Source organism: Malurus melanocephalus, unplaced genomic scaffold (assembly GCF_030028575.1).
Source record: "Malurus melanocephalus ecotype Western Australia unplaced genomic scaffold, MMel_1.1 scaffold_344, whole genome shotgun sequence".
In the NCBI taxonomy this organism is placed as follows: domain Eukaryota; kingdom Metazoa; phylum Chordata; class Aves; order Passeriformes; family Maluridae; genus Malurus; species Malurus melanocephalus.
The window spans coordinates 448,974-467,125 of record NW_026623576.1 but is presented as its reverse complement, the minus strand read 5'-3'; the positions used below and the strand labels follow the sequence as shown (position 1 = coordinate 467,125).

The following is an 18,152-nucleotide window of genomic DNA, read 5'->3' as shown; positions in this document are numbered from 1 at the left end:
TTTCRCTATGCTTGGAAGACTCTTTTGGCTGTGAAGAATGACTTTGTGCTCTTTGGTTACTTTTTAGTGACAGGGTTGCTAAGGCCCTGCCACTATTTTTTTTGGAAACAGTATCCCCAAGTTGGCTACTTTGTTGATTGGAGCCCCCTCGAGTGGGTGCCTCCTGCTGTTCCAAAATTGCTCCTTACATAAGGGCCGGTGTGTGGTGCCCTCTTTGTGCTCGTGCTGCAGCTGTCGGGGTTTGTTATTGCTCCCGGTGTGGGGATGTTGGCAATGTGTGACACCGCTTTGGAACGCGCATTTGCCTGYGGCTGTCTGGGGGGGAAGCCACCGGGAAGATAAGGACTCTGCTGTTGGAGCACCATCTTTGGAAAGCTGCAAGAGATTCMGGTAACATTGACCGAAATGTGGGGATGCTGGTGGTGTTTCACTTGTCTGTGACTTTTACTCTAGATTAGTTTGTATCATTTGCTTTAAACAGCATAACTGAGTTGTTTTGCCCTGCTTAGTTACTTGTAGCACTCCTGAATGCCTATTTTAGACACAGAAAGCTTGCTGTGTAGTGCAGGGTACCTCAACATTTTTAGAATGACATAAAAATTGTAGAGAACCACAAAATACAAAGGCTTTGTCCTGTAGACTGATTTTACCTTTTATTTTGTCTTCTAATGGGAAGAAAATGTCTTTTTTWWAWTTTTTTTTAATACTTCTGTAGCAGAAGTTGATGAATGTGTGTAGCATTTTCTGCTTAATATCCCAGTAGTTTCCTATGCTACTTGTTATTCTGAGGATGCATACAAAGGYTTTGAATCCCACTAAGTCCCTTTTCTGTTGCCTGTCTAATGGTGTTGCTAAGTTCATGTATAGATATGGTCCTCTTTATCCTGAAGTTTTGAGAGAAAAACCTGCCTAAGGCTTTGCATTATGAGGAAGATTTGATATTCAGAATATATTTTTACTTTGATTGCCCTTTCCTTTTTTTTATTTTTCTTTTTTTTTTCCTTTGATCCCACCATAGGGAGATATTCTATTAGTCACTGCCTTATTTAATTGTATCCCTATTAGGTGTTTAGACATCTGTAGATTATTAACTATATAATGCCTGTAACCTTCCTGGCAAAAATCAGTCAAATTTCCACATTAGAATGGACATTTAAAATTCRTATCAAAGTATCAACAATTATCAAAGAACTGGTTTGCTTTTAGTAAATTGTAGTATAATACATGTAAAAATATATTTTTTAATAAAGCTTATGTGTAAAAGAAGAAATAAAGTAATTTTATTGAGGCAGGCTTGTGTTTCTCTGTCCCAGGGTTTGTGGCATTAGTATGGATTTGACATCATCACAGAATAATTATCTACAAAATCAGTGGGTCAGAGAATTGGAAAGACAAGAAGGTAAAATATTTCTTATTTCACTGTGTTTCTTTTTGCACTTCAGATTATTGCTAATTATTAGGAACAAAGTATCTTTGACAGTATCAGTTTGCTGACCCTGAGCTATCTTCTCATTCATTTTCCTGAAGAACTACATTTATGTCATTTACTGCAACAGATAACCCTGTTGTAGTATTCCAGCAATGCACGTGGTATCCCAAGTATGTTATACCTGCATACTTGGTCCTGGCAGTTTCCTGCTGGTGCCTGGCATCTCTCCTCCAGTTACGTGCCTGTGTCTGATTCCAGGGAGTGAAGCTGTGACTATGATCAAGCTATTCTGAGAAGTTTGTTTACAGGCTGTCAGGAGAACTGGTTATTACAAGTTGGTTTGTGTCTAAACAGCCTCAGACCCTGCCTTCAGGGGGCTTGTTGGCAGTGTTTCCTCTTAAGTACCCTCATGGCTGCACATTTTTGAAGATCATAAAGGTTCAAAAATCGTCCCTTTTTTAGTGGTCACCAGGAGTAGGCAAAGTATTGAGACAAATGCACGTGCTTTGGGWTGGGGTCTAGTTATGATCTACAGCTGAGTGCATAAGGAGGAAATTTWAAAAAAWTATTTTTCATAATATTTTTATTTAAAATCTCAGCTGAGTTGTGGTTTGTGTAGTGCCAGATAGTTCTCTTCCATGTCWGTAAACATTAGTCCAAGAGGATGAGGAGTCGTGAATGGAAAATTTGGTATCTTTACRGTTTTATCTGACACCAGATTTTGCCATCCTTAATTCCAAGCCAGGTTCTGGACATGGAAGGGTGCTGAACCTGATGCATGGAGATTTGCCTGCTTGATCACTCTGAACCTGTGCCTTCCTTGTTTTCATCCTTTTTATCTACCTCTTTCCCTATTTCTATTTCATTATTTCATTATTTCATTATTTCATTATTTCATTATTTCATTATTTCATTATTTCATTATTTCATTATTTCATCTGCCTAGTCCCAAAAACTATTTCACAAGGTTCTTATTCCAGTGAAGTTTCTTTGCAAGTTCCAGTCACAGGATCATGGAATTATGAAATGGTTTGGGTTGGAAAGGACCTTAAACACTGTCTAGTTCTAATCCCCCTGCCATGGGCAGGGACGTGTTCCGCTAAGCCAGGTTGCTCAAAGCCCCATCTGACCTGGCCTTGAATATACCCAGGGATGGAGCATCCACAACTTYTCTGRGCAACCTGTTCYAGTGTTACACCAYCCTCTCAGTCTGAGCTCTTTATATTTGCTGCCTTCTCCTTGCTTATTAATTAACTTGTCATACATTCTCCAGTATAAAACTCCTTATTTTTGTTCATGATTCCCATTACTACTGGTTCTCAGSTTACAGGTCGGTCCTCACCCAGTCTGATTATTCCTTTTGTGACTTCTAACAATGTTGGTGTGGAGAACTGATTGTTTAATGTCTCTTTTATAATTTTATCATTTTTCTCACATAATTTCTTGTGTTAGCTTTAACTGTTCTTGGCTAAATGTTTCTGAGATCAGATGCTACCATTCCTGTCTTAATTTCTTGGGATCCTTAATTACTTTACCCCTGTTGCATTATGTAAATTCACCCCAGAATAATTTTATCTCTGAGCCAGAAGGAGAACAAGTACTTGTCCTTGACAGTCCATCGTTTCCCTTCACTTGGCCACAGCTCAGTTTTTAATCCCTAAATATCTGAGAAAATGCTGACCTAGTAACCTTCTCGTAACTCCTGACATTTTAGAAGGGACACACTCCTTCCACTTGCCCTGCCTGACAGATGTCATAATTGATGGAAATTCCTGCCATCCTTTCTAGTATCTTGRTGGAGTCCAGAAAGGTGCCTTAACYGGGACATATTGGAATGGAGCCAAGTGAAAAGCATCCTAACCCTGTAACAACCCTGTAAYTTACAATTTAAGATATTTCAGCTGGGAAGAGGGAGTGACATAGCWTCTCATTCATATTTCTGGGATTATTTCTAAAGATAATTTTATTTCTCTCATTCCTTCCCCACKGACACCTTTTCACTGACTTCAAAGACTTTGTTGTAAAATGTGAAAAACACCCTGAGACCTGAGCACAGACCCCAAGTCTACCCCTTCATAGCTGAATGCCCGATTTATAGTTGGACTTTTCCTTACTTKTTATCCTTCTAGCATGATTCTTGCAATCCTGATTTCCCAATGGCCCACCTCCTTGATGTAATATTTATCTGTACTCTTTCTSTCCCCTCAACAAGTAGTCACACTTTTACTTAAGAAGTTGCTAAACTTAAGTGGAAACTTCTTGTGTATGGATAGAACAGAAGTTCCAGGCAGGACTCAAATAATCAAAGCATACATTAACTCTGTAGGGAAGTCTGTAGCTTATTCTTCCCTCTCAGCCATGTGCCCAGCTTTCCTTTTTTCACTTCTTTAGCCTTGGCAGTAGCTACATTTTGAAAATAAAAAATATTTCTTAACTGCCACATGAGTAAAGTGGGTGGTTACGTGGGTTGGTATTGTTAGGTTACTTTCAGGTCCTTTACATGAAGAAATATTTTAGAAATCCAGAATTATTGGTATGTGAAAACCGAGAGCATTTTCTTGAGTCTCTTATCTGTCAGGAAGTTAGCTGACTTTTTGAAAAAAACATTAGACCATCTAATTTAAGAACACAGTCTGCTTTGTAGTCAAAGAGAACTCATTTAGTTATTTTTAGAGATTAAATAGCTGTTGAGCCTAGACCTGAAGATGTTTTTGATGACAGATAAACATGATGAAGWAACAAGGGAAGTACTTGGCAAACTTGAATTCATTATGTGCTCATGAGATAAAATGACTGCAGTACTTCTATTTTCAGCCACTTAACGGTTTTTACATGACCTGTGACTTGCATGTGGCTGGGATATCAGTGGTGTAAATATGAGATTGAAAACGTGCCTCTCAAACCTGGGTAAATACATAGCCTGGATACTGTGAGCAAACCCTTCTCCTGTTCTTGTGTCCTTATGCTCTGGGCTAAGTGCATCTTGTCTCTTGGCTGAGAAGAGGYTGCCTGTGGGTGGCAGTTTAGTATTTCTGCATTTCAAAGTATAAAATTTCAAGTGTTTTATTACTCTGACATGGTGTCTCAGATTAATCAATATAACACACTGCTTCACTACCATCACTTCAGCAGGTTGAGCTTGTAATGAATGTACTGGAATGCCTACACTTATGTAATGATCCCTTTTTTTTAGGTAGGGGTGAAGTAAGGGAAAGATAACTGTGCAGTTTACACAAGTACTGGAACGGTACTTTACTTTATATTCTTAGAAGGTGTAGGTTACATGTGACTTCTGTGAAGTCAAGGACATGATTCATATTTCCACCTATCCTCTTCCTTTAGGAAAGCCCTAGGCTGAACTGGAATGAACTAGAACAAAGTGGAATGAAATAAAGATACTAAAGTGATTCGGCCTGAAATTTTGGGATATTTTGTGATYCAGGATTGTGTGTGTTTCCATGGATCCATCTGTGATGCTTGCAAGACTAGGACTCTGATCCTGACTTGTCAGTARCTCAGTAAAAATTCTGAGACTCCRGAGTCCCATAATRTTGGGACCTTTACATAGTTTTAGGRTAAACTTGGTCTGAGCCATTGGWAATACCCRTAYRGATTTCTTGGGATACCTTTGGATGATTTCTATCAGTGGAGTAATGTAACATTTCTCCGGGCATCTCTTACAGTTACAGAACTTGTTAGAGGTTTGTTCCCTTACTGATTTATTTGCAGGTGTCCTCTTGACTTTGGGATATATGGATAGCGATTATAGAAATTTATAATCTGAACAACATGTATTATATGTATTATATCAATGTGATGTATATAAAATATATAGTCTTTAAACGTTTTGTTTGGATGACTCCATGTATCCAGAGTGAGGGTCATCTGAGGAGTTCTGGCTACTAAGAATTCTTGGAATCTTTTGGGAACTTTCTGTTGTATTACTCAATCAGTAATATCAGCATAGGYCATCCTCCTGTCAGGAGACAATTGCTGAGAAGTCATAGAGGAACTAAATTCACAGCTGTTGATGCATGGTATTAAAATACTGTAAGGATAAATCTAAATAAACCTAAATTTTAAACCTAAACTCTACAGGTGAGAGTATACTGCTTCTGGAGAAGGGAGAATATGTTGCTGTAGGGCTGAACTTCATCAGGTCAAGTTCATGCTGAAGTCTTGGATTTCATTCCTTTTGCCAGTTGGAGAAAATCCATCAAAGTAGGAGAGAAGCAGAAGATGACTGGATCTTATTTCCTTATGACATTGGGCTATGACACCATTCGACCCCAAGAGACTAAGTCGAGTCAAGCCAACACTCAGAAGAGACGAATATATTGGGTTTTTTTTTTTTTCCCTGTAGGCTGTTCCCATGAATCAATAAATGAAATTATTGTTTCTGAGTGAAATTGTTGTTTCTGAGTGGATGCTATTCTTATCCACTAGAAAAGTACTTGGAGTATTTTTTGTTACTCTGTGTATTTGTGAATGAGTCTGTAAGTGTTGTCTATCACCTGCTAGTATATTCTGCACAACTTTCATGTGGAAGGGTCCTTTTACTCTTTTAGCTATGTTTTAATTGAGGTATCAAGATAGTGGTAACTTTTGTTTTTAATACAGTTTTTATTTAGCCCCCTTGTCTTTGCTGCTTTTTCTGCATTTTAAGGGTGGTTTTCCAGTGCCTCTCTCTGCTCTCTTTTCATTCAGKGCAGAATACAATATTGTAGGCAGTATCACTAGTTATGCAGTGAGAGATTTAACACATGCTTTTAATTGATGGAAGATATCCAACTGAATTTTTAGTTTACCATTTCTGATGAAACTGTATATTTCCAGGCATGATTTTATGTGATAAGTGGTGTAAAAAGCTGATCATGTAGCTTGGTTCTAAACAGGTAATATTTCTACTCATTCTAAGCAAAAAGTGTGCAGATAAAGATTGTCTTTTTCATTGTTACAGAAAAAGATGCTGCTGTTTGCAATTTGTTCCATTCTGACCTGGTCTGTTTCCTGTAATTTTCCTTCTACCTTTCATACCCTACCTGAAGGACTTCTCCAGCTTTCTCTTAGCAGAACTCATGTAATTTTCTTTCCTTAGGTTTTGTTCTAACCTATAACATTTTAACATTTTTTTTTAACATGACTTGTGAATATGTCACCAAAATCCTCTGGTTCCCTACACAATATTTTGCAGTTTGACACGTGTTTCTCTAACTAACCTGCACTGACTTCACTACTCCCGTTTTCCACACAATTAGAATGTCCCTTTCAGTTGTTTTGCCTTTGAGAATGMTATTTGTGCTCATTTGATGTGGTTGATACAGTGGAAGATGTGTCAGCAGAACATGAGATTTTCCCTCGGCCCTGATGTTAATGTAAAATCAAGGGAGCTCATGGARCATGCCCCAAAGCTGTTAGAATTCTATAATAAACAGTACTTTATCTGAAATATTTCAAAGAACACTGTAAGTAATTAACCTATTAAGCTAAAAGTCTKAGGAAACTTGAAGATATTCTTGAAGAATTTGAGGCATCTATAGATGGGAACTTCTTTGTGTACACAAGTTCAAGACCAAAGGATTTCTGTTTCACTAAGAAAAATAATCTCATTTTCTATATGATACCTGGACAGGATCAAACTGCCTCATCTTATTGTAAATAAGGTTCTGGCACAAGAAACTCCAGTAGTTTCTGTGTTTACTCATGCAAATCAATGAATAGATTGAAGGAAATCATGCTGTGTGTATACCACTTCCACGCTTCTCCACCTCACAGAAGAGGAGTGAGGGCAAACCTATCTGGTCAARCACAATCCATGTGTTTGTATTGTTCTGGCTCTGTGAAGAAGGGAGGAGCCAGTCCTGGCAGACTTTTCAGTTCTGATAGTTCAGTATCTGTTTTCCAGCATTATTGCTGGAAATGCCCATTATGCACTTCCATCCTTACAAGGGTTGAGAGCCAGGTCAGTCAGGCCTCTTCTGCTCTTATCCAGCCCTATTCTATTGATGAGTTATCTTCTTTTGTCTTAAAATGCCATTAGRAGCCATTAATTGACTCATAATTTCAGGATTTTTTTTTTTTTTTTGAACAACAGACTATGGACTAACACAGAAGTAAACACTTCCAGGAGAATAACCCCCTTTTCAGCTTTTTACATTTGTTAAGAAATTAGTTTGATCAAAGTACCAGAAGAATTTTCTTAATGTTTTCAGATATTAAGAATTTATATCGCTTGGATTTTATTTGCTCTTGCAACCACTTTTATATTGCTTGAAAGGTTTCCCACTAGTTTATTTTTTTTTCTCACTTCTTTTAGGACAGTTACAGAAAAATTAACTTCTTTCCTTTTGTACACTCCCACAAGAATTTGTTCTGAAAGATAAAAAGTAGCAGAGGAGTGTTTTTTGCTTTGMAAAGGGAAACTTGTATGGAATAAATGAATCTGACTAAAAGTCTRCACTCCTTATTTTGTCAGCACTCTTTGTCAGGATCATTAGCATCCTGGTTCTGATAAAGTTTCTCCTTTGGGCTTTGTCTAACACATGATAACTCTGATGAAACATATATTCTTTTCGATTCTCACAATAATAATGTCTTCTTAGAAGGAAAAAAAAAAAGTTGGAAGCTTCTCCAGATAAGACACCTGGAAGAAGACCAAAGGGATAAGATGGGCAAAAATTGAAGTGTTGTTATTGATCAGCAGATTCAGGATTCTTTTTTCAGGGGTGCAGATAGTTTAGCTCAGGAAAGGAGCAGTGGCCTACAAACTGTTAGTGTAGGTGCTCTGCAAACCTGAAGTAGAAAGTTTGCTGATCCTCTAGGGAATAGGTGGGAAATGTTTATTGAGTGCTAGAGGGGCAGCTGTAATGCTGCTGAASTTTTATAGATCTTCTGGAAGGAGCTTTATAAGTTAAGACTTAATAAGTCACCAGCTTCTCWACAAAATTGGATCCAAAACAGATGTCAGGGGAGGAAGAATCAAGAAAAATGGTTGTAATTGAAAGGTAATAGAAAGAATAGCTTTTACTTCCACAGCTAGTAATGATCACAGAGCAAGATCAGACTGCTCCAAGCAATTGGAGAAGATTAAAAGCAGGCTTGGTATCTGGTGTGCTTGGAAACAGGATGATCTATTAAATACACTTATGATATGTGTAATAAGACAGCTTTTTATTATTTCTTTCATAAAAAGAAGATTAATTTTGCCCTGGAGCAGTATTTTCCTGGCACTCCACTCATGTTTTTTAAGAGCTCCCTGATTACAGGCACAGTGATGCATGTGTTTTCTCCCARCTTAACATTAGAGGCTTGAAGAGGCTGACACATACTGCTTGTTTCCTAACATCTTAAAATGCCATCTTTTCAATGTTGAACATTTTATTTTAGTTACCGCTATAAAATTTATAATTTTTTTTTTTTCCAGTAGCATGTACATGGCACTGTTTTTAATTTCATTGTATCCCATGATTAGAGTTCTYCCCTCTACCCCCACAATAAATTCTACAAGTGCTATAGTTGGTTAGTYAGTTTTTGTTGGGATTTTGTGTCTTGGTGTCAATATACCAAAATATCACATTTTTTTTTTCTTTGTTTGCTGCTATTCTCTAATTTCCTCTGACTCTTAAAGCTGAGATATAAGCTTAAAGCATGGGCTAATGAGTCTGAGCAGCTTCCTGATGTCTTTTGTTTGGTATAATCTTTTTCTTTGCTCATCCCTGCTTTTGTTCCTTGGGCCGTGCATCACAAAGAAGGGAGAGAGACTTTGTCCACAGCTTATGACAATGAAAATATAGAGGTATATGGCAAGGTAAATGACAGCACTTGGGATCGTTATGTCCTGTGACTGCAATGATTTGAGGGGGAAGAAAATGTGAAGAATCTTCAGTAGACCAATGTTCAGTGTTTTATGTTGACAAAAGCATCAATGCTGTTTTTTAACAGCCATTTGGCTTGCAATTTCCATGCAGATCCCAAAATTAATATCTGTGATTTTGATATTATATATATATATTCGGGAGCTGCAGGATTGATACAGAAACTCTGCTTTGGACACAGTGGTAACTCAGTTATTAAATSTCTAGCATGCTTTCTAGAAGGTGTAGCTTGTAAACATGTTTTGCTTTTGCTGGTTTGCCAACAGATCATAACTGGCAACGAAAGTGAAATTCCTGTGAGAACTTGGAATGAACCTAGACTTTGCTAAGAAAATGCTCTAGACAACTTCAGTTATGTATTTTTTTTTTCTAAAATTTTTCATCCTAACATTTCAGTTTTGTGTGATGATGGCAAAACTGAAACTAGCTTGGTATTCAGCTAAAAAGGAATGAATCCTCTCCTGTTAGAAGAGTTATCCAGGATTATGTTAGCTATCATAAATATTCTTCTCTTAGCAACAGGGATGGCATTTGGGATATCAAGCCAACTGGAAAGAATCCCTCTGACAGGGCTCTGTTGGGGTGGGCGGATAAGCTTTCCCGACAACACGAGTGCTTTCACTCCTGTCTGTCATCATTTGTGTTGCTAGGATCTGTTTCACRAGTTTTGTGACAGACTTATAAATGATATCTGGCTCCTTTTGTTTACTGTCAAAAAGAACCATAATATGGGGAAAGGGAACTGTAAAAGGATATGGAGAATAATGAAAAATCCGGGTGCATAAGACTGTGAGTATCTATACTAGGGCAGCTGTTCTGGAAGGKAAAAAGAAGTTTAAAAATTTCTTTTGGACTGCTGAAATACAAAACAATGTGTGCTAACATTCCTCTTCTTTCCTTTTTATGAACTTGGCTGCTTCAGCGAAAAAGGAAAAGAAATTATTTAGTCACACACTGAAAATTTCAGTTAAAATTCAGCAGAATTGCTGTGTACCATGTTAACCATTGATGATGAAATGTATTTTTATTCACAGATGTAATTTAAGTTCTTGCTTCCAAATCAGCTTTTTAATATGAATCGRCAGTTTCATTATCAGTCCACTCAGCCTGTTTGACCTTTTACACTTTCGTTTCCAGGGCAAAGAGAAGATGAAAAGATAGTTGCAGAAATCATGGGAAGGCGTTTTTTTCCTGATCTTATAACTCATAAGACCTGGGAAGGTTTTCACTTTGCTGGCCATGAGATAAGAATTACAGAAGCCACTGATTGTTACGGGGCAGTCGTCTGGCCATCGGTACAATATTTTTGTGATATAATGATTTTTTATTTTTGGAACCTTCTAGCACTTTTAAATTTGTTTTGTATGATAAATACATTTTGTTTTATGTTGTAAAACCAAGGAAATAATTCTGTGCTTCTGTGTTCCACAAACCCAAACYTGAATCTAACCTGGTTTTGTGTGGATTCACATTTCTCAAAGCTTACATGCTATTTCTTGTTTGTGCCCCAGTCACACAAGGTATATGATCTTGTGTCCCCTCCTGGCTTACCATTAAMTTTTAATCCTATATAGCCAATTACAAGCATATTTTGAAAGAAATATGGCAGTTTTATGATGATTRCATTTCTGTACATTTTATAAATACAGATGGCTGTGTAGCAGGCAGATCCAGGTTGCGGAAACAACTGTGATACGAGCTCACAAGGTGTTAGCACTCATAGAAGCTACTCAACCTACTCATGTAAGAAACAAATTTACCTTGTTAATACATAGACATGAGAAAATGTTCAGCTGGAGCTTCCAGTTTCTTAAGCAGCTAGAAAATTAGTTGGAGAGAACCACCGTCCTTGGCTCTTGATGTAAGAACCATCAACACATTCACCAYACAAGGAGCCTCCTTCAAGTTTTTAATCTGTGCGGTGCAGCAAACTGACTGTTTAGAAATAATTAAGAGTGAAAGAAATCACCAGGGGGGTGCCATGAAACACCTTGAAATTTGTGTCCCTAGAGGAAAGACCCAGGATGCTCCATTTCTTTATCCCAACTGCATCAGCCTCCTAGGATCATACTATTTTTCAGAAGCATGACCATAGCTCAGCTGAGGATRGTTGTCTTACTCTTCTATTTTGAAGTCCAAATGATGTTTCTTGTTTTAGGAGACCTGGATCAGTCATCTGTACTATATATTTTAGTGACCTCAGTGCATGTCTTCATGGAAAGTTTGGCTGACTACCAATTATTCTCACAGAACCGTGGGCTTCACTGAAAAATGTTTTGTTTTGTTTTGTTTTGTTTTGTTTTTTTTTTTGTTTTCCTTTTAATCTGGAAGGGCTTAGCCAATTTTGTTGTGGAAGGAAGACATCCCTTTGATCTCTGTCTCTTAATGTTTTTCCTTCCACTTCCATCTAGCTGTACTTGAAATCTGAAAAATGTCAGCCAAATTTGTCAAGACTGCAGAAACTTTAAGGAAAGTAAAGTTTCTGCATGTTTCATGGAAAGTAAGGCAGATTTCAAAGTTTCCCTGATTTAACCCTCAGAAACTTTGATTATGCCAGCCAGTTTCTATAAGAGAATACTGCAAAACTCTGAGAGAAGGATTTATAGGAATTGATGTAACTGGGAGGAAATCCTAATATAATGTGTCAAATATCAGACCAAATCTTTAGAAACCTGACTTTTATTATTCTGATTCTCACAGACCTATTTCTATATCAAAGTGCTCTTTATGAAATAATATATGTAAGTTACATTACCTTCTCTTCTGTGCTCAGAATTAAGAGGTAGAAAACAAAGTCTTTGTTTGAATTTCTAGCCTGTTAACATTGGATCAGCAGTCTTCCTGTTCCTTTCCTTCTCATTCTTAATTAGTTAAAAACAAAACTAATTTTGCTGTGCCAGAGCAAGCCACTAATGATTGCCTTTCCAAATGGTCATCTGTATTGTGAGAGGATGTAGCAACCATCCTATTTGTCAATGGAGACAACACAACTATTAAATTCTGGGAAAAATACRGAAGAAAATCTGGAAACTATCTTTACCAGAGAAATAAAATTAGCCTTTTCTGTTTCAACAGTGAGCTAAAACTCACTGGGCAGTTTGAGGCAGGGCAGAAAAGCTGAAGAACATTCTTAATCACAGCTTCTACATAAATATATAGATAAAGAGACTGTTGTAGATGCTCTTTGGGGCTGTATTTATTATGAAAGTTTGCTAAGCTTAACAAAGTAAGCACATAGAAACTGCAAACAAACAGAACTGGAAGAAAATGGGGTAAATCTATTTGTTCCTTTTGAACTTTAACAATCATTAGTTATTGTTAGAATTAATTGACTATTGGAAGAACTTAACAAGGGTTGTGGATTTTYTGTCACAAGCAGTCCTTATATCAAGATGTCTTTGTGAAGGACACATTGTATGTCAACCAGAGTAAGTCCAGTTACAGGCAGGAATGGAATTTTACAGCTCATGTTGTGAGTTGTGACAGATTATCTAATTGCAGTTTTTCCTTCTGGCTGTAACAATTTATAAACCTSTATGGAGGCATGCTGTAGCATTTATTTTGTGACCCATAGAGCCCAAAGATCAGAGTGAGCGGTGATCCTTTAGGGATAATGCTTGAATAAGAACTGCTCATTTGAGCAGACAACAATTGTTTTACATGCTTTTAAATGACAATTCATATTCAGTAAAGGGATTTTTTTTCGTCAGTTTGTTCAGTTGTTCATGTATTTCCTCCCCTACAGGCTCTTGTTCTATGTTATTTTTTGGAAACTAACCCTAAACAATACAATTTGGTTGACAAAAAYGTGATTGAAATTGGAGCTGGAACTGGCTTGGTCTCCATAGTAGCCAGTTTGCTGGGTGAGTATATGACATTTCTCTTATGCTCTTTGAAACATCTCTCAGATGAATAGTGGAGGACAAAGGACGTGGCCTGGTTCTTCTAAAATACGTTCTTTTAAAAGCTTCCAAGAACAAGAAACAGTAAATTCTAAAAGACTTGTTAGGAAACATGAGGGTTTTTTTTTTGTTTCTTTTTTTTTTTTTCTTTGAGTGGCTTGATGCAAAAAAGGAGGTCCCAGTAGGTATGTTGTCATTAACTGTGTTAAACTGGGGATCAAAATAAGAAATTAGTAGCTTCACAGGATGTCAGTGGCAAACAGATTGAGCCAGATGTAGATATGACCAGCGCATCCTCTTCCTTTGACCAAACAGCTCTTGGATGCCAGGTCACTTTCTATCCATTTGTGTTTCAGTATTTTCCTTCAGCACCTTGATTTTTCTGCTACAGACAGAAAAATTGTTGTGTTTTCTCTCATGACATCCTATTCTTCATCAAGAGTAATCCAGGTCAGTGGCTTCTGCATTTTAACAGAACGTCAGCTTTCTGTAGTTTGAGAAAATGGCTTATTGCGTGAGAAGAAAAGAACCTGAGGCAGTGCTTAAATCTCATGCTGACTTCTTGAATTCAGTAATTGGTATTCTTCAATCCCCAGTCAGCCACTGTACTTTTAACCAGTGTGATATCAAGATACAGTAAGTATCTGGTTTCTCCCCACCAACTGCATTTAGATGGCAATCTGTAGAGTAGAACTACTAGGAAGTAAATATTTGTTTTAAGCATGACTAAGAGTTTTTGGGCGTGTTTACATTTTTTTATTACCCTCAGTATATTACATTTTTTATTACCCTCAGTATAGAGAGCTGCCTGATGAAACCAGTTTCTTGTGCAGTGGTTTTTGTGAATGAGCTTTTATTCAAGTTGAGATGTATATTCAAATATTGTATTTGTTTTTTCTGTGTCACAGGTGCCTTTGTGACTGCCACAGATTTGCCAGAACTRCTGGGCAACCTTCAGCACAATGTTCTCCAAAATACAAAGCAGAAATGCAAGCACCAGCCTTGTGTTAAGGAACTGTCTTGGGGAATTGATCTGGAAAAGAAATTTCCTAGRTCTTCCTGTCACTTTGACTACATTATGGCTGCTGATGTAGTTTATTACCATCCGTTCCTGGATGAACTCCTCCTAACTTTTGACCACTTGTGCAAGAATGATACTGTTATTCTGTGGGCTATGAAATTTAGGTTGGAGAAAGAGAACCAGTTTGTGGACAGRTTTCAGACACTGTTTGACTTAGAGATGATTTCTAATTTCCCCAGTCTGAACATAGCCTTGTTTAAAGCAATGAGGAAAGGCAGGATGAAAGGCAGACCTTCCAAACTGATGGTCTGAAAGAGACATATAGGGAGGTGACAGTTTCAGCTGTTCTGCAGTTTGTTCTCTCTTTAATAGTTTCCGTGCTAGTAGCTCCTGACACCTACATGAATGACATTTTTAGAGATAGCTAAAACAAATAATCACATTCCTAGTSCATCCCTAAAAATTCCTAAATTCAATTTGCCAATAGTGTTTTACATAGAAGAGTTGTATCTGTAAAGTTTTCTTGACTTTTATGTGCTGATGTCATGGTTTTACTGCACCCCTCCCCGGTGCAGTAGTATTCTTAATAGTTTTTAGTAATAAATCTGTTTTGCAACTTAAGTTATTCAGCCTGTCTGACCATTCTCTGGAGCATATACGTATCTTTCTCTCAATTATGTCATGTTATCTGAAAGCCATAAATTTTCATGTTAATTGGGCTTTTGCTCTCCCTTCTCCCTCTCCGGTGGGGGAAGGGAGGGAGCGTTGTGGGTATGGTGCTTTTGGGTTTTGGCCCAGTTCAAAATATGACAGCTGACAACTCTAATAATTTTCCCAAGTCTTCCTATTTTTCTTATGGGTCATATAATGAATTTGAAACTTAAGACTATGATAAATCTTTGTATTTAAAAGTTTTGGTGTTAAATCTGGTATTTTCCCATTCTCACTATCATGCTAATCTTTCCTTTGAATGTCTTTAATAGGACATTAAATTAGCTGAAGAAAGCCTCACCAGCTGGGAAAAATACCCTTATAATAAAGGGATAGAATCTATTGGTTACTCTTAATTTAATGACTGTGCTTCCATTTTTTATTTAAACTCAGGGATTCTTCAACAGACAGCTGCACACATGAGGCAAGAGGGAGTTAAATGTTTTGTTGCTTGAACAAAGGTCTTGCATTAGAAGCATACAGCATATCACCAGCTGCCCTTTGCAAAGACTTTAAATTCTTGGTCYGGAGGTCTGCTCCTCCAAAAATAGACCATTATCTGGACCCGAGGGAACAACAATGGAAAAATGACAGTGGCCATCAAGAGAGGAGATTTGCACTGCTGGCTGCTGSTGGCTGGAGGCAGAAAACTAAACCAGCCTGTCATGGTGTGGCTGAGGCATGGATAGCCTTAGRTACTTGTTTGTKTTTTTAGTATGAGCAAACAAAATWCTTTCCTCTTAGTCASTCAGTASTGCRTGCTCCTGTTTTCAGTGGCCTACCYAAGACTTTTCTTTTGGAGAGATKAATAAAATTAYTGTTTCCACACACCATATTTTCTGATTCTGTTTGTAGTTGATTTTGAGTCAGGTCCCTTAGAGTCTCTTAGGTAAAGAGAGCTTAACCACCTCTACTGCAGCAGGCAACTGGAGGCTCTGGGGACTGTCAGTGTTTATGTTTTTTGCTCCTATTTGTATTCTCTCAAGGAGTTTTTTGTTTTCTGTTGTTGGCTTCCTGACCATACATATTGTTTGTATCTCTAATTGTGGCAGATGGATGTAACTTACACTGCTGCCTGGCACCAGTGTGGGGCAGAGCTGTGCTAAATGGGATGTGGAATGTACTTTTTCTCCCAGCTGAGCACTGGTGTCCAATGTTAGAAATGAAGTGCTCCAGAGAGGAGGRGCTGAACAGCCAAGCTTTTCCAGTGGAAACTGGGTATCCTATAGACATATAGGAGAGCAGATGAGGATGYGGAAGGAGGGATCTGTTGTTGGAAAGAGGGTTGCAGAAAAAAGGTGRCTGTAGGGAGAAAGTAAGATGGAGGAAGAGAAAGAGAATACAGTGAAACTGACTTCAGAAAGGATTAGGAACCACAGCACAAGGGAAAAGCATCTTTCTTGCTACTGATCATAATGGGACCAYCCTTGGTGAAACATGAAGGGTGACCCTGGGATGAAACTAAAGCAATCAGCAGCATGTCTTAGCCCAGAAGCAAAATGARAAAGAAGGGAGTCAAGTTTATTTTCCAGCTCTCTTCTGCTGTGAGATCCCATGTGAGATTTTGGCTTGGAGGTTKTTAGAGAAAAATCTAATCCTCATCGGTAAATTTCCTGGACAAAATTTGTAGATAGAGGTAACATATTTATTGGATCAATCAGTTTAGCTAGAAAATTAGACTCTATGACAGTATTGCCTCTCTTTACAGATGTTACTGTGTGTATGTCCTTAGATAATTAGAGCTGTAGAAAAACAAGACTGCAGTATGGAAGTATTTTTTTTCATGTTGTGTAATAGAAACAGTTCAGTGTAAGTGAATAAAGAAAGAAAYATGGATCTCTGCCATTCCTTGATTTTCTCTCCCTGCTTCCTTCCTCCTAATTTGCTTGAAATCATCAAATGTACTGCAATTGTAACCATAGTCCTTGTATCCGAAAGAGCATCTTAGTCTAAAAATGTTTCATGGATAAATGGATTGGCACTATAATTAATGGAATGATCTTGTGAACTCCAAAGGCTAAAGAGGAAGACTACAGCAAAGTGATGAAGTGTGAACACTTAAATATCTGTCCTGCTGACTAGCCCTCCTGTTTGGGCCACAGACTGACCCCTGCTGAGCTTCTGCTGAAGTCGACAGGAGATGGGTTTGTCCAGTGGAGTCAGGATTCAGCACTTTAGGCCCAACAGCTTGTTAATATTTACTGGAATGCAACATCAGTTCTTTTTCTCACAAATCTGCCCAGCACTGCTGTGTGACACTTCCTGGGAAATCTTTGATGAGTGGCTGCTCTATTGTACAGCCACCTTTTGTCCTCTGGTGTGATGGGCAGGTTATTAGCCATGACCAGTGGAGGGTGAGCTCGTATGTGGCATTTGMCTAGGGAGTTTATTTCTGCTCTCTGAGATTAAGTCTCACACAAATGTCAAGTTTTACTGACCCCTGAAGTCAGTCATAATTTTAATTACCACTTATTCTTTGTTCTAATATTTCAGATAAAGGATCAAATTGTCATTCAGTGCATTATGTTGCTAATACACATYGCATTTGTATCTGTAGTTTCTGAAAGGCAGTGGGGCAAGAAGGTCAGATGAATTTGTGGGGGAAAGAGCTCCCCCTTTGAAGAATGCCAGAGAGCTTGCCTATGCTGTAGTCTCTTATAGAGTGTTATGGTAATCATGCTAATTTAAGTGATAAATTTGGGTTGTATGGTGTAAATTCAATCCATTCTGTGGATTTTCTGTATTTCAACCTAAGAGCAACAGTATATTTAAGTAACTTAATAGTATTTGCTAAATTTTCCAAAACCAATGTTTTATAAGTGCTAATATTTTCAGGAAGGGTTCTTTTTGTAAAAAGTTTATGCAAAATCATTGCAGTGATTTACTTTGCTGCTTATTTTATAACTCCATCAAGGTTTTTTTTTTTTTTTACAAATCATTGCCTTTCCCCTCTCAGAATTAAACAAACCCTTTCAACATTGTAGATTTTCCATATGGTCATATTGTGGTTTTKTCTCTCTCTTGCTGAATTTCAGTGTTGCAGCTTTGAGTGATTTGGTTTTCCTTGCATTATTACACMCACTCATTTGGACTTTTACATCTTATAACAACTGTAAGAAAAAGCTGTAGCTGCTGAGAATTGAGAAAAAAGCCGTTCAAATGACAGTACAGATCTACAATGCAAACCTCATTTTCATTTTGAAGCAGTAATGGAG

At 37.7% G+C, this 18,152-nt stretch overlaps 1 protein-coding gene across 1 annotated transcript; it reads left to right on the top strand.

The window, feature by feature from the left end:
• Positions 1-336: 336 nt before the first annotated feature.
• Positions 337-14,546, top strand: LOC130580585 (protein-lysine methyltransferase METTL21E-like). The gene is made up of 5 exons (XM_057378180.1): positions 337-390; positions 1,314-1,399; positions 10,441-10,598; positions 13,049-13,166; positions 14,114-14,546. The coding sequence occupies exons 2-5, from the start codon at positions 1,330-1,332 to the stop codon at positions 14,536-14,538; spliced, it is 771 nt and encodes a 256-aa protein (XP_057234163.1). The 5' UTR covers positions 337-390; positions 1,314-1,329; the 3' UTR covers positions 14,539-14,546.
• Positions 14,547-18,152: the final 3,606 nt, after the last annotated feature.